Consider the following 19,879-nt stretch of genomic DNA (forward strand, 5'->3'; position numbering starts at 1 on the left):
GCCCAGGCTGGAGTGCAGTGGCGCAATCTCGGCTCACTGCAAGCTCCACCTCCCGGGTTCACGCCATTCTCCTGCCTCAGCCTCTCCGAGTAGCTGGGACCACAGGCGCCCGCCACCACGCCCGGCTAATTTTTTGTATTTTTAGTAGAGACGGGGTTTCACCGTGGTCTCGATCTCCTGACCTCGTGATCCGCCCGCCTCGGCCTCCCAAAGTGCTGGGATTACAAGCGTGAGCCACCGCGCCCGGCCGATGCTGTGTGTATATATTGATGCATATATGTGCTGTGTATGTATGAGGCAAATCTGCGCATGTCTGTGTACATGGTAAATATTTACGTCCGTCTGTGCGTGTCATAGACATAGAGCAGGTGGGATGTAAACAGAGGCGCTGGGCCTAGCTGCTCCTTTCCCGCCTCACTCACTGGCACCAGATTGGCAGCTCCCAGCTCGCTCCGGGTGCCGGCCCCTGCACCCCACCCTGCACCCCGTACCCTGCCCTGCACCCCACCCCGGCCCGTGCCTCGCACTCCACCTTTCCTGCACCTCGCCCCGCACCCAACACCTCGCGCCCTCCGCCGCGCCCCCGCCACCGCACGCACCAGGCCCCGCCCACTCCGCCGGGTGCCCAGCGCGGGTCACCGCCCTCCTCCCCAGGCTCCTGCGCGCCTTGCGGGGCCGCGCACGCTCGCGGAGCCGCCGGGAAAGAGCGCCGTGCCGTCGATGGCGGAGGCGCGCACGTCTGCAGGGCCGCGCACGCAGTGACGGCTGACCGCCATCTTCCTTCCCGAGGCGGCAGTTCCAGGTGCAAGCGCCGGGTTTGCAGCCCGCTGGGCGCCCCTGCAGCGGCCCAAGCAGTGGCCGGCGTGGATGAGGGGCAGGCGAGGCAGGGCCGCCCCTCCAGTGTTGCCGTCCCTCCTGCCCCAGGGCAGGGCTGGGAGGCTACAGCCCGGGGGCGGGCTCGGGTCGCCTCCCGGCCGCCGCGTCCTCGCTGCCCCGGGCCGGGCGGGCGGGCGCCGAGAGCCTCCCAGCCCGCCCCGTGCCCCGCCCGCCCGGCTGCTTCCGCGGCGGCGACGCCCGCACATGGGCTAGGCTGCCAGGATGTTCAGCTTCGAAGGCGACTTCAAGACGCGGCCCAAGGTGTCCCTTGGCGGCGCGAGCAGGAAGGTGAGGGCCGGGCTGGCGGGGCACCCTCGGCTCGGGGCCTGCGCGGCCGGGGCTCGGGGCTGGGACTCGGCGTTGGACTCGGGGCCTCCCTGGCCGGGACTCCGGGTTTCCTCGCCGGATCTCGGGGCCGCTGCGGCCGGGACTCGGGGTTGGACTCGGAGCCGAGACTTGGGGCCAGGACTCTGGCTGGGACTTAGGGCTGGACTCGGGGCCTCACTGGCTGGAACTCCAGGCCGCACCCGTGGGGGCCTTGCCTGTCCGCTGCGCTTCGGGACCCGGGCGCGCTGGCCGTGGCTGCCTTCCATGCAGGCGGCCGGTGAACCCTGGCACGCTTTGTGCCACCCAAGGTGAACTTAGCCTTTCTGTGTGTTTCCTTTCAGAAATGCGCTTTCCATGCTCGCTCCCGCATGGCATCAGGGAGTGGCTGCTTTTCGAATGCCACCTGAAGGGCGTTTTCGGTTGTAGAAGGTGAATGGCACGCATTTGCTGATGTCGATGATCTCTAAAGTGGAGGCAGAACGCCTCATGAATAGCCACGTGTTTGAATCCAAAACCAGGGCAATTATTCGCTACCAGCCTCCGGGAAACTGGAGAGACTCCGGACTTGTATCTGTTGTGATCGACCATAAGTTGTTCGCATGGTAATTGTTTAGGATAAGGGTAGGCAAACCATGACGCCTCTGTTGTTCTAGTCTAGGATTTCCAGCTGTCTGTCCCTGAAGACGGGCATCGCTTGGTTCACTGGAACCGCTAAGTCGTTGAACACTGTGTGGTCTTGTTCCCGCCCCTCCCTTCCCACCCCTTCCCATTATTTCTGAAATGTTCTTTAAAATGCTTCACCTAGTTTTTCTTGTCCATCAGTATATTCTGTATATCACAACCACCAGGTAGGCACATAACGCGGAGTGGGTGCTGGCAGGCCAAGGAGGAACTGCTGTTATTAAGATTGTGCGGTGGGGCTGTGTTTGGTGGTTTCTGAGGGTAGAAGGGAACCTGGGTAAAGAGTTGGGAGAGAAGTGTGCTGATAATTTTTAAGCTTTGAGGTTTGTGTGATGGTGATTGCTTGGAAGTCACTTGTGCTCCAGAACTAAGCACTGTGCAGTTAAGGGTGGGCGTGGTAGCACTTAGGGGCTTCCACGTTAATGAAAATTTCTTATGAGATCAAAGGATTTCTACAGTTAGAAGAGACTTCAGAGAATCCCAGGGCCAAATCGCGTTGCTTACAAGTTCGGAAGGTGAGCTGCAGAGCATTTGAACGAGTGCACAGTCACACAGCAAGCTAGTGGCAGACCACCTGAGACTCCATGCCATTTACACAGCGCCACGCGGCCTCTGTTGCAGGCAGGAACACCCCACGGGCTATGGATGTTGGTCTCTTTTCACCAAGGAGTGCATCTCTGCTCTGAGGGAGTGAGATTTCTTAACTGTTGATCAGAATCTCAAGGGAAGATAGCACGAGCCTGTGTAAAACAATCACCCCTTTAAAAACAAAACACTTTTTATTGAGGTATAACTTAAGATACAGTCAGGTTCACAAACACCAAAGAGATCCTTGTGCAAGTGAAATTGAGGAGGAAGGGCGTGAGGGAAGCTGGGTAGGGAAGGAAAAGGCGTCTCAGCTGGAGGCTAGCTTTAGCCCCATCTCACCAGGAGCATGCTACAATTGGCCCTAATTGCGGCAGAGGGGTTGGTGGCTGCAGGCTGCTGCCCCTCCGGGATGAGGGTGGGAGTGTGACACTGCTAACCCTGAGCCGAGGGCCATTCTTCTGGGAGAGATGGCAGTAAAGAGCCCTTAGCAGAAACTGGCAGCAGCTGGGGCATGGGTTCCCTGGCCTGGTTAAGGAATCTGAGTGGGGAGCCAGCTGTATTTACAGCTTGAAGGATTTTTGCATATGGACACTCTCCTGTAGATGGAACACCACTCATATCAAAGGAAGACCATCCCCAGCATTCCAGAGGCTCCCTTGCACTCTCACCCATTCATTACAGTCATATGTGACTTAAAGCGGGGACACTGTCACCAGGCCAGTTGGTTGTTGTGGGACCATCCTGGAGTGCACTTAACACAAACTAGCTGGTGTTGCCCACTACCCACCTAGCTGCTTGGTACAGCCCGTTGCTCCTGTGCTGCACACCTGGACAGTGTGTTTCTGTACTGAATACTGTAGGCAACTCTTAATGCAATGGTGAATATTTGTGCATCCAAACATAGATACAGTAAAAATACAAATTATAATCTTATGGGACCATGGTGTGTATGTGGTCTGTTGTCGACAGACTGAGAGATCATTATGCCATGTATGTGTGTATTCCAGCCCCACAAAGGTGACTGTCCTTCTGACTTCCATTACTGTAGATGAGCGTTACCTGTTGAACTTCAGGAGCATGGAGCCACTCGCCCCTTGTCCTTTGTGTCTGGCTTCCTTGGCTCGGCTTCTGTCTCAGAGGCAGATTCCATCTGCCTCGGTGCACGGCATTGCCCTTTGTGTTAACGCACCATGGTTGATTCTATTTTCTTACAGGTCTTTGCTGTGTGTGCCTTTTGGTGCACATAATACTCTTGTGCTGGGTCCTAGATTATATGTATGTTCAGCTGTTGTGCACACCGCTGCCACAGTTTCCCCACGTCGCATGCCCACAGCATCTGAAGGTGTCCAGGTTTCCACATCCTTGTGAGCACTTGATATTGCAATTCCTTTAATTTTAGTGAGAATGTAGTTTCTTTGTGGTTTTAATTTTGTTTCCTGACAAATAATTATGTTGAGCACCTACATATGCTTATTTTCCTGAATTCTCTTTGACTGCCACATAAGTCCCTTCCCTTGTTGGAAAAATGAAAAGTTATAGTGACCCTTTTCTCATGTCTTAAATTATTATTTAAAATCTTCCCTTTCTGGAGCTTAGTGGAAAATGGAGTAGTTACCACCTTTGAATAACCTTTTTCTTTTTTCAAATTAAATACTTTTAGTATTTATTATTTGTATAGATCTGTGTACGACAAGTCTGACTTGAAGAAGTTTATAATCTTGTTGGGCAGATAAGACAAGCAATTAAAAATTAAATAACAATAGAGAGTAATTGCTACATTCTAAATTTCCCTTGGTCCTGATTCAGAAAAAGTAGAATTGTTTGGAGCTTAGTCCTGAAGGATGGGTGTAATTAGGATGGGTGGAAGACAAGAATGCATTCCAGGTTCATGGAGCTGGGGTGTGTGGAGTACATGTAGATTGGATTCCATTGATTCAAAGTCACTTTGGGGGGCCAAACATTGATTACACATGGACATAAAGATGGGGACGATAGACACCAGGGACTACTAGAGGGGGAGAAAGAGGGATGGGGACAAGGGCTGGGAAACTACCTGTTGGTTACTGTGCTCACTCCCTGGGTGATGGGATCATTCATACCCCAAGCCTCAGCGTCATGCAGTATATTCTTGTAACAAACCTGCATAGGGACCCCCTGAATCTAAAATAAAAGTTGAATTTTTTTTTTTTTAGATGGAGTTTCACTCACGCTGGAGTGCAGTGTTGCCCAGGCTGGAGTGCAATGGCACGATCTTGGCTCACCGCAAACCTCCGCCTCCCGGGTTCAAGTGATTCTCCTGCCTCAGCCTCCTGAGTAGCTGGGATTACGATGCACCACCACGCCTGGCTAATTTTGTATTTTTAGTAGAGATGGGGTTTCTCTATGTTGGTCAGGCTGGTCTCGAACTCCTGACCTCAGGTGATCTGCCTGCCTCGGCCTCCCAAAGTGCTGGGATTACAGGTATGAGCCACCGCGCTCAGCCCAAAATTTATTTTTTAAGTCACACTGATTTCTACCTTTAAATATTTCTGACATCGGGATACACAATGATAGCATGATGCAGTTTAATTTGGGGGTATGTTTTTCTTGGTAGTGTATAGAAGAATATCATGGGGTCATCTGATTTCAAGTACAGAAATGGACTAAAACTGGCTTAGTAGGCAAAACAAAAAGAAACAAAAACAAGTTTGTGAAAGGTAGGCGTGTATGACAGAATAGAAAAGTCAGAAACAGCCAGATAGCAGGTATCACCACCACAGGACTCGCTTGTCTTTCTCCAGGAGCTGGGTGCACTCCCTTCTTTCTGTCTCCTTCATTCCTGGCTCTGCAGACTGGCTTTCTCCATTTCTCACACATGGTTTCCTAGCTTAAGCGTCAAGAAAAGTTTGATCATAATTACCAGTTTTCAGGAGAGGAAAGTCTGATTGGCCTGGGTCATGTTTCCACCTGATAAGCTCAATCTGAGGAGGGCTTGGAGGCTTGGTTCAAATGGAGCAGTCTAGGTGCACCTGAGGGCTGGGGTAGAGTCTTCAAGAAGCAGGCAGTGGTTGTTGACTGAATGCCTGAGTTCCTGTGGGACAGACACAGGAAGGAATCTGGGCTAGAGATGCAGATTTGGGGGTTATCAACAGACTGGTGGCTTCGAACACAGTTCCCTAAGAGGACTTGGAGTTTGGGACAGGGTGGGACTCGTGAGGTACTGCAACATTTAATACGTGTGGGAGTTGGGGGTGCTTACAAAAGAGTCACACCTCCGGGAGTGGAGGAGAGCGCTGTCCGGGGAGTGAATCTCAAGGAGGGAGGGGTGACAGGCAATGCCAAGTGCTGCACAGACACAGTGAGTCCACTGACTGCAGAGCTGGGAAGAATTGGGTGATTTGAGCATATTCGGTAGGGTAGGTCAGAGTTGGAAGTCAAGAGCATAGCACATGGGAGAGTGAATGGGAAGTCACAAACAGGGCCGAACACAGGCCGGATGCTGTGGCGCACGCCTACAGTCTGCCACACCGAAGACTGAGGCGGGAGGATTGCTGGAGCCCGGGAGTGCAAGGCTGCAGTGAGCTGTGATCATGCCATAGCACTCCAGCCTAGGCGACACAGCATGACCCCATCTCTTAAAAAATAAGGCAGGGGCGAGGCAACAGTGTAGACCTTTTTTGAAAAGAACCAGAAGATTGGATGATAGAGGGAAATTCGGTGTCTCAGAAAGAGTTTTGTCTGTTTTGGGGGACGGGGAAAACAAGTTTATAGACTGGGAAGGATGGGGGTTAAAAATATGGGGAAGACAGGAGTGGCATAACTTTCAGAGTCTTCGAGAATACCCAAGAGAGGGGAGAACTGAGTGTGAGCAGGCAATGGGAAATATTTTGAGACTTAAAGAAGCTAGGGATGAATATGGATATAGAAAAGTTTGTAGACCGGAGGAACTGAAAATTTGTAAGTTTTCATAGATAGTTCTGACAATGGTGGGAGTAGAATTAAGATCACTTTAATGTTTGTCCAGTGCTTTTTTTTAAAAAAAAGACTTTTTAAGAGCAGTTTCAGGTTTACAATCAAGCAAGGGTAGGGTTCCCATATGCCTTGTCTCCCTCACCTCACTTTTCTCTATTACTAGCCTCTGGCATTAATGTGGATCATTGGTTACAATTGATAAACCAATGTTGATGTGTTATTATTAATTGAAGTCCATAGTGTACATTCAGGTTCACGCTGTGTGTTGTGCATTGTGTAGGTTTTGACAAATATATGATGGCATGTATCTACCCTTACAGCATTATACAGAAGAGTGTCGTTGCCCTAGAAATCCTCAGTGCTGGCCAGGTGTGGTGGCTCATGCCTGTAATCCCAGCACTTTAGGAGGCCGAGGCGGGCAGTCAGGAGTTTGAGACCAGCCTGGCCAACATGGTGAAACCCCATTACTACTAAAAATACAAAAAATTAGCTGGGTGTGGGAGGCTGAAGCAGGAGAATTACTTGAGCCCTGGAGGTGGAGGTTGCAGTGAGCCTGGATCGTGTCACCGCATTCCAGCCTGGGTGACAGAGCATGACTCTGTCTCCAAAAAAAAAAGAAAAAAGGAGGAGGCCCGGCACTTTGGAAGGCCAAGGAGGGTGGATCACCTGGAGTCAAGAGTTTGAGACCAGCCTGGTCAACATGGGGAAACTCTGTCTCTACTAAAAATACAAAAATTAGCCAGGCGTGGTGGCAGGTGCCTGTAGTTGCAGCTACTCCGGAGGCGGAGGCAGGAGAATTGCTTGAACCCGGAGAGGCGGAGATTGCAGTGAGCTGAGATCACGCCATTGAACTCCAGCCTAGGCGACGAGAGTGATACTCTTTTAAAAAAGAAAAAAGAAAGAAATCCTCATTGCATATTCATCCGTCCCTCCCATCCCTGTAACACCTGGCAACCACTGATCTTTTGACTGTTTCTACTCTAGCCTTTTCCAGAATGTCATCTAGTTGGAATCATATACTATGTAATCTTTTCAGATTAGTTTCTTTCACTTAGTAATATGCATTTAAGGCTCTCTTCATGGCTTGACAGCGCATTTCTTTTTGCTTTATTTTTTATCAATTAATGGGCTTTTTTTTTTAGAGTAGTTTAAGGTTTACAGAATAATTGATGGGAAACTCTAATAGAGTCCTCAAAACCTCCTCTCTGCTGCACGCTGTTTCCTGTTATTTACATCTTGTATCTGTGTGGTACATTTGTGACATTGGATAACTATTGAATTTTAATGAAGTCCAGCTAACCAGTGTTTTTTTCATGGATCTTGCTTCTGGCCTTGTGTCTAAAAAGTCATTACCAAAGCCAAGGTGACCTAGATTTTCTCGTATATTCTAGTAGTCTTATAATTTTGTATTTTACATTTAGGTCTCTGATCCATTTTGAGTTAATTTCTGTGAAGGATATAAAATCTGTGTCTAGATTTTTAATTTTTGAAGTTTTTTTGTTTGTGGATGTCCAGTTAGCACCATTTCTGAAAAGACATTCCCCGACTCCATTGAATGCCTGCCTTTGCTCCTTTGTCAAAGATTAGTTGGCTATATTTTTATGGATCTATTTCTCTCTCTTTTTTTTTTTTTTTTTTTTGACACGTAGTCTCGCTCTGTCTCCCAGGCTGGAATGCAGTGGCACAATCTTGGCTCACTTCAACCTCCGTCAACTGGGTTCAAGCAGTTCTCCGGCCTCAGCCTCCTGAGTAGCTAGGATTACAGGCATGCACCACCACACCTGGCTACTCTAGTAAGAGACGGGGTTTCATCATGTTGGTCAGGCTGGTCTCGAACTCCTGACCTTGTGATCTGCCCACCTCGGCGTCCCAAAGTGCTGGGATTACAGGCATGAGCCCCTGTGTCTGGCCTTTATGGATCTGTTTCTAAGCACTGTTATGGCTTTTTTCTCTCCTCCATTGATCTCTCTCCCTTTTGTCAATACCATACCATCTTGATTACTGTAACAGATTTATAGTAAACTATACTACTTAGTATATATATTAAACTAAACTTTTTTTATTTGAGAGGGAGTCTCCTGTTGCCCAGGCTGGAGTGCAGTGGTGTGATCTCGGCTCACTGCAACCTCTGCCTTCTGGGTTCAAGTGGTTCTTCTACCTCAGCATCCTGAGAAGCTGGGATTATGGGCATGTGCCACCACACCTGGCTAATTTTTGTGTTTTTAGTAGAAACGGGATTTCACCATGTTGGCTAGGCTGGTCTTGGACTCCTGACCTGAAGTGATCCACCTGCCTCGGCCTCCCAAAGTGCTGGGGTTACAGGTGTGAGACACCGTGCCCAACCATAGTCAGCATTGAAGTCTGGTAGTGTGAGTCCTTCGACTTCCTTCTTCTTTAGCATTGTGTTGGTTATTCTGGATCTTTTGCCCCTCCATAAGAAAGAGTCAGTTTGTTGATAATTCACACACAAAAAAAAAAAAACCTGTGGAATTTTGATTGGGATTGCGTTGAATTGGTAGATCAAGTTGGGAAGAACTAAAGTCTTGACAGTGTTGAGCCTTCCTATCCATGAATATGGAATATCTCTTAATTCGTTTAGTTCTTTTATTTCTTTCATTGGTTATATAATTTTCCTTATATATACCTTATACATATTTTGTTAGGTTTATACCTAAGTATTTATTTTTGAGGGGTGCTCATGTGAATGGTATTGTGTTTCAGTTTCACTTTCCAGTTCATTGCTTATTTGTAGAGAAGCAATTGACTTTCATGTACTAACCTTATGTCCTGAAATCTTGCTATAATCACTTAGTTCCAGGAGCGGTTTTTTGGTTGATATTTGGAATTTTCTGCACAGATAATTTCATTTGCAACCAAAGACAGTTGTATTTCTTCCTTCTTGATCTGTATGCCTTTTTTTCTTTTTTCTTTTCCAAGACCATCAGAAAGCAATGTGTTTTATTGTCTTATTGCATTAGGTAGGATTATAGTTGAAAAGGAGTGGTGAGAACTTGCCTTGTTCTTAATCTTAGTGGGAAAGCTTTGAGTTTCTCATCATAAAGTATGATGTTTGGTGGGTTTTTTGGTAGATATTCTTTATCAAATTGGGGAAATTCCCCTCTATTCCTAGTTTGCAGAATTTTTATCACGAATGAAGGTTGGGTTTTGTCAGATGCTTTTTCTATATCTGTTAATGTTATGTGATTTTCCTTCTGCAGCCTGTGGATATGATGGATCACATTAAGTCATTTTGGAATATTGAGTCCGTCTTGCGTATCTGGGATAAATCCCACTTGATTGTGATGCATAATTCTTTGTATATGTTGTTAGATTGAGCTCGCTGATATTTTGTTCAGGATTTTTGCATCTCTTTTGATGAGGGACATCAGTTTAGGGTGTTTTTGTGATGTCTTTGTCTGGTTTGGTATTAGGGTGATACTGGCCTTATGGAATGAGGATACTCTAGGGCCTACCAAAACCAATTACTATAGTTTTTTGTTTTGATTTGGTTTTTTTGAGACAGAGTCTCCTTCTGTCACCTAGGCTGGAGTGCCTGGAGTGCAGTGGTGCGATCTCACTGCCACCTCCATCTCCCGAATTCAAGTGATTCTCTTGTCTCAGCCTCCCAAGTAGCTGGGATTACAGGCTCCCACCACCAGGCCTGGCTAGTTTTTTTTGTATTTTTAGTAGAGATGGGGTTTCGCCATGTTGGCCATGCTGGCCTTGAAGTCCTGGCCTCAAGTGATCTGCCCACCTCAGCTTCGCAAAGTGCTGGGATTACAGGTGTGAGCCACCATGCTTGGCCTCAATTACACTAGTTTTAATTCCTCCCCTATGACAGGTCTAGACTGTTAAGATGATAAGAACTTGATTGCTTAGCTTTATAAAACTGCCCTCTGTTACATAATTGAAGGGATTACCTAGAATATTTTAACTTAAAACGTTTTGTGCTATTTTGTTTTAAAAAGCAGGCGTGTAATGCATGTGATAGTATAACGCCCCATATACATTGCAGTGGAACATAAAAACTTTTTTTTTACAGATCTGGCATCAAATAAAGTCAAAATATTTTCTAAGATCAAATTAGTTCTTTTTTTTTTTTTTTTTTTTTTTTTTTTTTTCTCCCTGTAAGAGACAGAGCCTCACTGTGTCACCCAGGCTGGAGTGCAGTAGCTATTCACAGGCATGATCATAGTGCACAGCAGCCTCAAACTCCTGGTCTCCAGCGATTCTCCTGCCTCAGCCTCCTGAGGAGCTGGAACTCCAGGCTTGCCACTACTCAACCCCAGCCTGGCTCTGAAAATGTTAATTGACTGGCAGGACTGGTATTATTTAGCAACACTGCATTTGTTCCTTTGAATACAGTTATGCTGTATCCTTTACATATAGGAGCAAAAGACTGTAGTTCCCTGCTATAGATAAGGTTAAGAATTCTTTTTTTTGTTTTTTGAGATAGAGTTTTGCTCGTCGCCCAGGCTGGAGGCACGATCTTGGCTGACTGCAACCTCCGCCTCCCAGGTTCAAGCAATTCTCCTGCCTCAGCCTCCCAAGTAGCTGGGATTACAGGTGCCTGCCACCACACCCAGCTAATTTTTCTATTTTTAGTAGGGACAGGGGTTTCACCATCTTGGTCAGGCTGGTCTCGAACTCTTGACCTCAGATGATCCACCCACCTCAGCCTCTCAAAGTGCTGAGATTACAGGCGTAAGCCACTATGCCCGGCCAGGAATTCAACCGATTTTTAAAAATAGAAACCAAGCGGAATGGAAGGAGTGAGACTTGAGACTAATTGTCTCATTTTCTTTGGACATTAAATCTGGGCCTACGGGGAGGTGGGTAAAACACCATACAGTATTTAAGGAGGCGCTTACTCTCAGGTTCATGCACAGGCTGCCCTGCACTGGCACATCCCTGAGAGTGAGTGCCTCCTTAAATTTGTGCCATAGGCATCTGGCTTGCCTCATGATATCCCCTACTTGGCTTTAACCACTTGAATGTGTGCTGATTTTCTTGAGTTACAGTGTGAATTGCCAGCTAGGGTCCTTAAAAGTTTAAAAAATAGATGGTCTCATAAGACCATAGAATAGCCTCAAAAGAAGTTCTTGCAAAAGCTATAAGGAGTTTCCCTCTGTGACTTTTCTTTAATTCTTCTATTATAGAATGTAGGCACCTAGGAATTTGGAAGTGGGGCATCTTATTCTTTGACCCCTGTTTTATACTGCCTTTAAAGCAGCTGCTTTCTGCAAGTCCCTGTTCTCCTGTCTCAGGCCTCCAAATGCCTCCCTTTACCATTTGTCAGCATGAAGGAGAAGCCATGTTTTCCATAGCCCATCACCTTCGATGGTGGTCAAATTACAGGTGGTAATGCCTGCTGTTGCTGAGGGCGTACAGACACTGGGCACAACCTACCTAGGGTTGGTTATAACAGATTTATCAAGAGTCTAACAAGGCCGGGCATGGTGGCTCATGCCTGTAATCCGAGCACTTTGGGAGGTGGAGGCTGGCAGATCACTTGAGGTCAGGAGTTCCAGACCAGCCTGGCCAACGTGGTGAAACCCCATCTCTACTAAAAATACAAAAAATTAGCTGAGCGTGGTGGCACCCGCCTGTAATCTCAGCTACTCGGGAGGCAGAGACGGGAGAATCGCTTGAACCTGGGAGGCAGAGGTTTCAGTGAGCTGAGATCATACCACTGCCCTCCAGCCTGGGTGACAGGGCAAGACTCTGTCTCAAAAAAAAAAAAAAAGAGTCTAACAAGATATGTCCCCTCTAATCCAGCAGAACGAATTTCTACATTTAGAAACGTAAAAGTTTATTCTAGTGAACTATTATGCATAGGAGAAGATGCATGGGAAAGATGATTTATGGCATTACTTATAATACTGAAAAATACCGAAACAGCCTACATGTCTAAATACGGGACATTTGTTAACTAACCATTGATTTAACAATGCAGTGAAATACTGTGCAGCCATTTAAAGAGGTCGTGATGTGTATTAATGTCTATCATTAATTTATTAACATATTTGTATTTATGAACATGATTTATTATTAATGGAAATAAGTAGATTACAAAACAGTATTGCAGTCTGCATTTAAATTATGTTAATCTGAACAGTCAAGATAGCTACTTTCCCAGTTTCTTAATTTCCATTGAATAAAAGAAAGATACTAGTTGCTTATTGCTGTGTAATAGAGCTTAAAGCAATACATTTTTGTTACCTTGGTCAGTTCTGTGGGGCAGGCATCTGGATCTACTTCGGGGCTGGCCCGTTCACAAGCCTGGAAGTTAGTGCTGGCCGTTGGCAGGAGAGTCAGTTCTCGGCCGCCTGCGGGGCTCCTTAGGGATACCGTGTCCTCATGGCAGCTGGCTTCCCGCTAAGCTGCTGACCAGACAGAGCAGGGAGGAAGGGCAAAGCCTGTGGTGACTGGCCGTCTCAAAGCCACACACTGTGACTTTGGTCATAGTGTATTTGTCCAGCCCACTGTCGGGGTGAGGGGAATCGGGCTCCACCTCCTGAAGGGAAGCAGTAGCAAAGCATTTGTGGACGTAATCCTAAAGCCACCGTAGAAGGGAACTTCAGTTTTAGCTTAGTCGTAAATGCTAGCACTGCAAAACAAATATGCTATGTTTTCTGTCTCAGCCTATTAGGAGTTAAAAATTGTGGTTTTCCTTCTTATCTCTTACCTTCTGTATCAGTAGTTATTGGCTACATAAATAACAACACAGTGAGTTAAAAAGCAAGCATTGTCAACATACATTTTGGTGAATGTGAGTTCACTGGGAGAAGATTGTGTAGCTCTTTGGAAATGTAACAAAGAAATTGTCAAACTAGGAGCAGCTTAAAAAACAAGTAAATAGAGAACTGACTTAAAATGCTATTTTTCTAGATGAACCCTCCTGATCACGTGCTGGCTTTTCTTGTGAACTGTTACCTTCTCCCTTATGCTGCTTGGAAATGTTTAGCTTCCTGCATTATCCTGCCTGAAATACTATTAAGCCGTTTAAGTATCTTCCTCAAAAAAGCCTAGTAGAACCGTAAGGAGTAATTTTTTGTAACAATGCAAATTCACAGATTTAGATCATTTAGCTTTTTAATCCATTTGCCCTTGGAGAGAAGAGGGGGCTATGCAGTTGGACCAAGGGGAGTCAATGATTTTGGAGTCAAGTCAGTCCTTGGTTTGTCACCATGACAACCGTGGAGCAGGAGGTAGCCATGTCATGAGAGGGAGGAGAGGTGAGAAGTGAGAAGCAGTGGAGCATCACAGTAAAGTGGCCGTCATATGAGAACACTTCTGCACAGCCTTGTACCCAGAAGTTTGTTCACCTTCTGTTCTAGTACCATGTGTGTGTCCTATTTCCAGAACCCCAAGCAAGCATCAGTGTTTGTGTGCTGGACTGGGTAGGATTCTTAGGACTATTTACATGTTAACATTACTGTTACCAGTTAGAGGGACAGCATGGGCAAAGGTGTCCAACCATGGAGACGTGGTGTTCAGCTACAGGTTGTGGCCAGAATGGGGGTGGGCAAAGGGTGTGGAGAAAGTAGAAGAGAAGGCTGGGAGGAAGGTAGTCAGGGACAGAGCTGGGGGGCATTGGAGGCCACACTAAGGCATATTCAGGGAGGACTGGAAAGCCACTAAAGGGTTTTAAGCACATTAATGAGACTTAGGTTTTAGAGATGCGTGGGGGGCAGTTGGGTGTTTGATTCTAGGGAGGCAAAGCCTGAAGCCAGGGAAATCAAGGGAGAAGCACCCACACTTGTGCCTGAAGAGCAACGAGGGCCTAAAACCTGCAGAGGGCGTTGTCTTTTAAGGATGTTTCTGTTTCCTTATTTGTCACATGTAGATCTGCTGTGGTACTATTTGTTCTCCTGCAGGGCACTTTTCTTGTATGAGCTCATTGATCTTGACTATGTTACGTGAGGCAGAGGTGTTAGCATCCTGTGGAGGAAGAAATAAGGCCTGGAGTCCAAATAATGTAGCAAAACCCACAACACTGCCCTGTGGTTTGTTTATCCGGATGCTGTACGGCCTCTCCCTCGTGTCTGGGCAGGTTGTCTTGCCTGCACATCTCGCTTCTGTCTCCTGCGTTACTTGTGCATTCCTGTAACTGCTGGGGAAGTTGAGGACCACATCCTGCAGGCACTGAGAAGGTGGTTCCAACAGTCCTACATCTTTTGGAACTAATTTTTCTTACAGTGCAGCTTTAACATTGTTTAATGTTTTGCCAGGCGTGGTGACTCACGCCTGTAGTCCTAGCACTTTGGGAGGCTGAGGGGGGTGGATTGCCTGAGGTCAGGAGTTTGAGACCAGCCTAGCCAACATGGCGAAACCCTGTTTCTACTAAAAATACTAAAATTAGCCAGGCATGGTGGCGGGCACCTGTAATCCCAGCTACTTGGGAGGCTGAGGCCGGAGAATGGCTTGAACTCCAGGGGAGCAGAGGTTGCAGTGAGCAGAGATCGCACCACTTCACTTCAGCCTGGATGAAAGAGTGGGACTCCCTCTCAAAAACAAAACAAAACAAAATTGTTCAGTTTTTTACATATTATTTTAAAGATGTGTTAGTAGACGCTAGATTGTTGGCAGTTAGCATGGTTCACATCACATCTTGCTACTGTGAAAACCCTTTACTGCAAAAGGGGAAATTTTAGAAAGTGTAACCTTGAAAAAAAAATGTTAACTCTGGAACCAACTGTCTGTGACTTAGCTGTTCATCTTTTCTGGGCTTTTCTTTATTGTATCATGTAATGGGAAAGTCATAATTCTCTTTTTAATTTGTTTTTAACAGAGTCAAGGTCTGATGATGTTGCGCAGGCTGGTCTTGAACTGAGCTCAATTGATCCTCCCACCTTGGCTTCGCCAAGTAATCCCAAGTGTTGGGATTACAGGTGTGAGCCACACGGCCGGCCAGAAAGTCATAATTCTTGATAATGATAAAGCCAAACTAGATGATCACGAATCTTCCTTGCTCTAAGGATGATTACGTTTCTACTCTGCAGTCAGTGGCCTTTTTAAAAAGTTAACTTTTCCTCCCGGCACTCTGGGAGGCTGAGGCAGGCAGATGCCTTGAGCCCAGGAGTTCCAGATCAGCTGGGCAACATGGTGAGATCCCATCTATACTAAAAATACAAAAAAAACCCACAAAAAACGGGCATGGTGGTATGCACCTGTGGTTTCAGTTACTCGGGAGGCTGAGGTGGGAGGATGGCTTGGTGGGGTGGGGGCGAGGTTGCAGTGAGTGAGCCAAGACCGCGCCACTGCACTCCAGCTTGGGTGACAGAGCAAGGCCCTGTCTGGGGAAAAAAAAAAAGTTAACTTTTTCTGTTTTAAAAAAAATGATAGGCCGGGCACGGTGGCTCACACCTGTAATCTCAGCACTTTGGGAGGCCGAGGCGGGTGGATCACGAGGTCAGGAGTTCAGACCAGTCTGGCCAAGATGGTGAAATCCTGTCTCTACTAAAAATACAAAAATTAGCCAGGTGTGGTGGCAGGTGGCTGTAATCCCAGCTACTTGGGAGGCTGAGGCGGAGAATTGCTTGAACCTGGGAGGTGGAGGGTGCAGTAAGCCAAGATCACACCACTGCACTCCAGCCTGGTAACAGTTCGAGATTCTGTCAAAAAAAAAAAAAAAAAGATAAAAGGTCAGACCTTCTAAAGAGCATCCATGAAATCATCTTCTCACTGAACCCCCTAACTTCCCACTATTATTTTCTCAGTATCCTTTCAGAACAAGTCTAAACATAAACATGTCCTCCCCTCTCATTTTCAGTTAAAATGAGAGCTCATATTGCTTTTTCACCTCAACAAAATGTCTTAGTGATTCCCTATCAGCATCTTTATATTTTGTTATTTTTCATGGTATATAATATTCCATAGCATAGTTTGATACTTAATATAACCACTTTCCTATCAATGGATACATATAAATTGTCTTTAGAGTTTTGCTATTAAAATAGTGCCTTATTTACGACACAATTCTGAGGTAAGAAAAGAAAGTCTCTTGGTGTATATTGTGATATTTAAATGATTGCGTTTTGCATTGGATACTTCATTTTTTCTCTAGTCAAGTGAAGCAGAAGGAGTGGAGAAGGAACAAAGAAATCTATAACTGGTTGTAGTCAGTTAGACTTTATTTTTAAAAATGAGCTCTTATGATTATAAAATAATATTTATAATTGGAAATGTAGGATATACTGAAATGTAATAATTACCTATTGGAACCCTACCCATCCCTTAGAAATGAAATGCTGTTAATGCATAGTCAGGTTTTTTTCCCATCTTTGTGATGGTAAATGGTCAAATATTTTCCTAGCATTTAAAAAAATTTCTTTTGAATTTGCATCATATTGTGCATTATGTTTTATAAATATGATTTTTAGTGGCTTATGATGATGCACCTTTAAGTATGTTTTGCATATGTGAAATTGGTGGTTCTCATATTTTCATAGAGGTTCTTATTTCATGTAGGTCTGCAAGAAAGAATCCCACCCTGTCCACACACACACACACACACACACACATTGTACCTTATGCATTATTCACAAATGTTAACTTTTAACATTTTCCCTTACTCAAAGGCAATATTCTTTGAAGTGTATAAAATGGCTAGCATTATGTTAGTGCCTGAGAGCCAGAAAATACTGAACTGAAACAGATGTGAAGCTGATAATTCTGTGTAAATGGAGTAAATTGTTAATGGAAGATAAGCCAAATAGGTGAAACAAAAACCTCACAGTTTTTTTTTTTAAATCAAGATATTTACAAACACGCTAACAATCATTCTGTAAATGGTTAGCAATTAATTTGGGCGTGAGGTCTTTTGGAAGTTACTTAAATTGACTTTGACATTCACTCTAGTTTTTTAACATAAAAATTTTATTCTGAGGGTTTAATGAAATCTGATTTAAACTATGTACGCTTTACTATTTCAAATAAAGAATAAACTTTGTTACCACTAAATTTATTTAGTGAAGAAAGCATTTTCTGCCCATTTAAAATCATCTTGGTAAGACAAAAAAAAAAACGAAAAGAAAATCACTTGTGATGTCTTTAATGTTGATAAAACTATATTATTCATGTACATAAGAGTTATAGAAATGAATACCAAAAATTCTACCCAAAGAATAACAGTAATTCTTTCTTTGAGAGTACTAAAAATGTTCTGAATAAAAAGGGAAGAAAAACAAGCTATCAAAATAGTCTCAGTGATATGCCACTTAGTTATGCTGTGTAAATTCACATTAAAATTAAAAACCCACATTTTAAAATTAAAAAAAAAAAATCACCTTGGTAAATGGCATTTGTAAGGTTTGGTCATATTTAATGTTCAGAGAAGATAAGGATAGTACCTAAAGCTCCACAGGCACCCAGGGCAGTTGGCTGTGCTCACTGTGGATTTCACATTGGTGGGTAGTTACAGCAGGGAGCGTGCACGCTGTCAGGATGATGGCCTTGGTCTTTTCGGAGACCCTTTGGGTGTTTGATGGACCTTGTCTGTAATTGCTACTAGGCATCCCTACGGGTTCTACATCTGCATAATTTAAAAGATAAGAATGTTTTCAACTAAGAGTACAATAAATTGCAACCAAAAACTTGTTAATCAATAGGAAGTTTAGTCCTTTTTCAAAATCAAAGTGCTTTCTCCTGGTACCTTACTTGCCCCTTTCCTCCCAGCCACTTAGTGGTGAACTTACTGCTCATTGTATTGAGCTGTTTTTAGAACTTGTTCTCATAGTGCTTTGTTATTACTTTATTCTAAAAAAGGAAATATTATAAGTACATGGGTAATCATTCAAATGGGAATGTAAAAATTCAAATAAAATACTAGAAGTTTTTCTTGCCTTTCACCTCCACTCCTCACACCCCCAGTTCTTTTTTGTTTTTTTTTGTTTTTTTTTTGTTTTTTTTTTTGAGACAGAGTCCCGCTCTGTCACCTGGGCTGGAGTGCAGTGGCATGACCTCAGCTCCCTGCAGCCTCCACCTCCCAGGTTCAAGCGATTCTTGTGCCTCAGCCTTTCAAGTAGCTGGGACTACAGGGGCGCGTTACCACCCCCGGCTAATTTTTGTATTTTTCGTAGAGACAAAAATACACTACGTTGGCTGGGCTGGTCTCGAACTCCTAACCTCAAGTGATCCACTACCCTGGCCTCCCAAACTGCTAGCGTTACAGGCATGAGCCACCGCGTCCGGCCCCAATTCTTTAATCCTTACGTTCACACTCTATTTTGGGATTTTTACACATCCTGTCAGCTGTTCTCTACATATATAATCATATAGGTGTGTAAATTCCCTTCTTTTTAAAAAAAAAACAAGCTAGAGCATATTAAACAGGTTGCTGTACTTCTCCTGTGCCCCTTAATAATACTCTCGGAGACAGTTCCTGGATCAGTAGATAGATCTACCGCATTCCTTTAAAGAGCTATATGATATTTCTTGTAGTGAACGCCCTATAATTTATTCAGCAGCCAAAAAAATACAACTGACTCCAATGAGTTATAATGCAGTCCTTATTATATGTGAAGACAGCACTATTTATAGTTAATGTCTTCAGTTATAAGACAGTCTTCATCATTAGACTTTTTAAATGACCCTTTTAAAAACTCATGTCAGGCCCAGGCGGTAGGAGGAAAAAATAAAGGTGTAGGCATGATCCTAATTCACAATTATGAATATCAACATGTGGCTCACACTAGTAAGTGTCAGCTTCTGAAAGTGAAATGTCAGCATGCTATTAAAAATAAACCTGCAACAATGCATTGAAAAATTCAGTATACAGAAATCCATGCTAGTGATGTGGACGGTAATAGTCCATGCTGTGCATATAACCCTAAGCTGCAGCTACTGAATTCTTACATGAGAAATTTGACTACATTAAGAATTAAAACTTTGTACACAGAAAAATATCATAACCAAGGTTAAAGAGTGACAAAGGGAATATTTGTAGCATCATGAACATGATTTTTTGTAAAACAAGACGAAAAGATAATCAAATGGAAAAACTAAATGATTCAAACTATGCAAACAAAAAGATGCCACACTGTGCAGGTGAAGACAAGGGACAGCAGTCACTTTTCATACATTGACATGATCTCCTTGGAGGGCAATTTGGAAATAATCATTAAAATTCAAAATGCACATAGCCTTTGACCTACAGAGAAATTTAACCTACAGACATTACTGACACATTTGCAAGGATATCCACTGCAGTTTTATTTGAATTAGCCAAAAACTGAAAACAACCTAAATGACCATTAAAATATAACATGGTGGCTGGGGGTGGTGGCTCATGCCTGTAATTCTAGCACTTTGGGAGGCCAAGGTGGGTGGATCACCTGAGGTCAACAGTTTGAGACCAGCCTGGCCAACGTGGTGAAACCTGGTCTGTACTTTAAAAAACAGCACAAAAATTAGCCAGGCATGGTGGTGGAAGCCTGTAATCCCAGCTACTCAG

The 19,879-nt window shown here is 44.8% G+C and overlaps 1 protein-coding gene across 1 annotated transcript in view; it reads left to right on the forward strand.

The window, feature by feature from the left end:
- The first annotated feature begins 751 nt into the window (after window positions 1–751).
- UBE3C (ubiquitin protein ligase E3C) overlaps window positions 752–19,879 on the forward strand; it is a 136,479-nt gene continuing 117,351 nt past the window's right edge. Inside the window, exon 1 of the mRNA XM_030826341.1 lies at window positions 752–1,164. Within this exon, the coding sequence (XP_030682201.1) occupies window positions 1,099–1,164 (66 nt within the window). The 5' untranslated portion in view covers window positions 752–1,098. The remainder of the gene's footprint in view (window positions 1,165–19,879) is intronic.

The sequence above is a fragment of the Nomascus leucogenys genome, chromosome 13, assembly GCF_006542625.1.
Source record: "Nomascus leucogenys isolate Asia chromosome 13, Asia_NLE_v1, whole genome shotgun sequence".
Classification (NCBI taxonomy): domain Eukaryota; kingdom Metazoa; phylum Chordata; class Mammalia; order Primates; family Hylobatidae; genus Nomascus; species Nomascus leucogenys.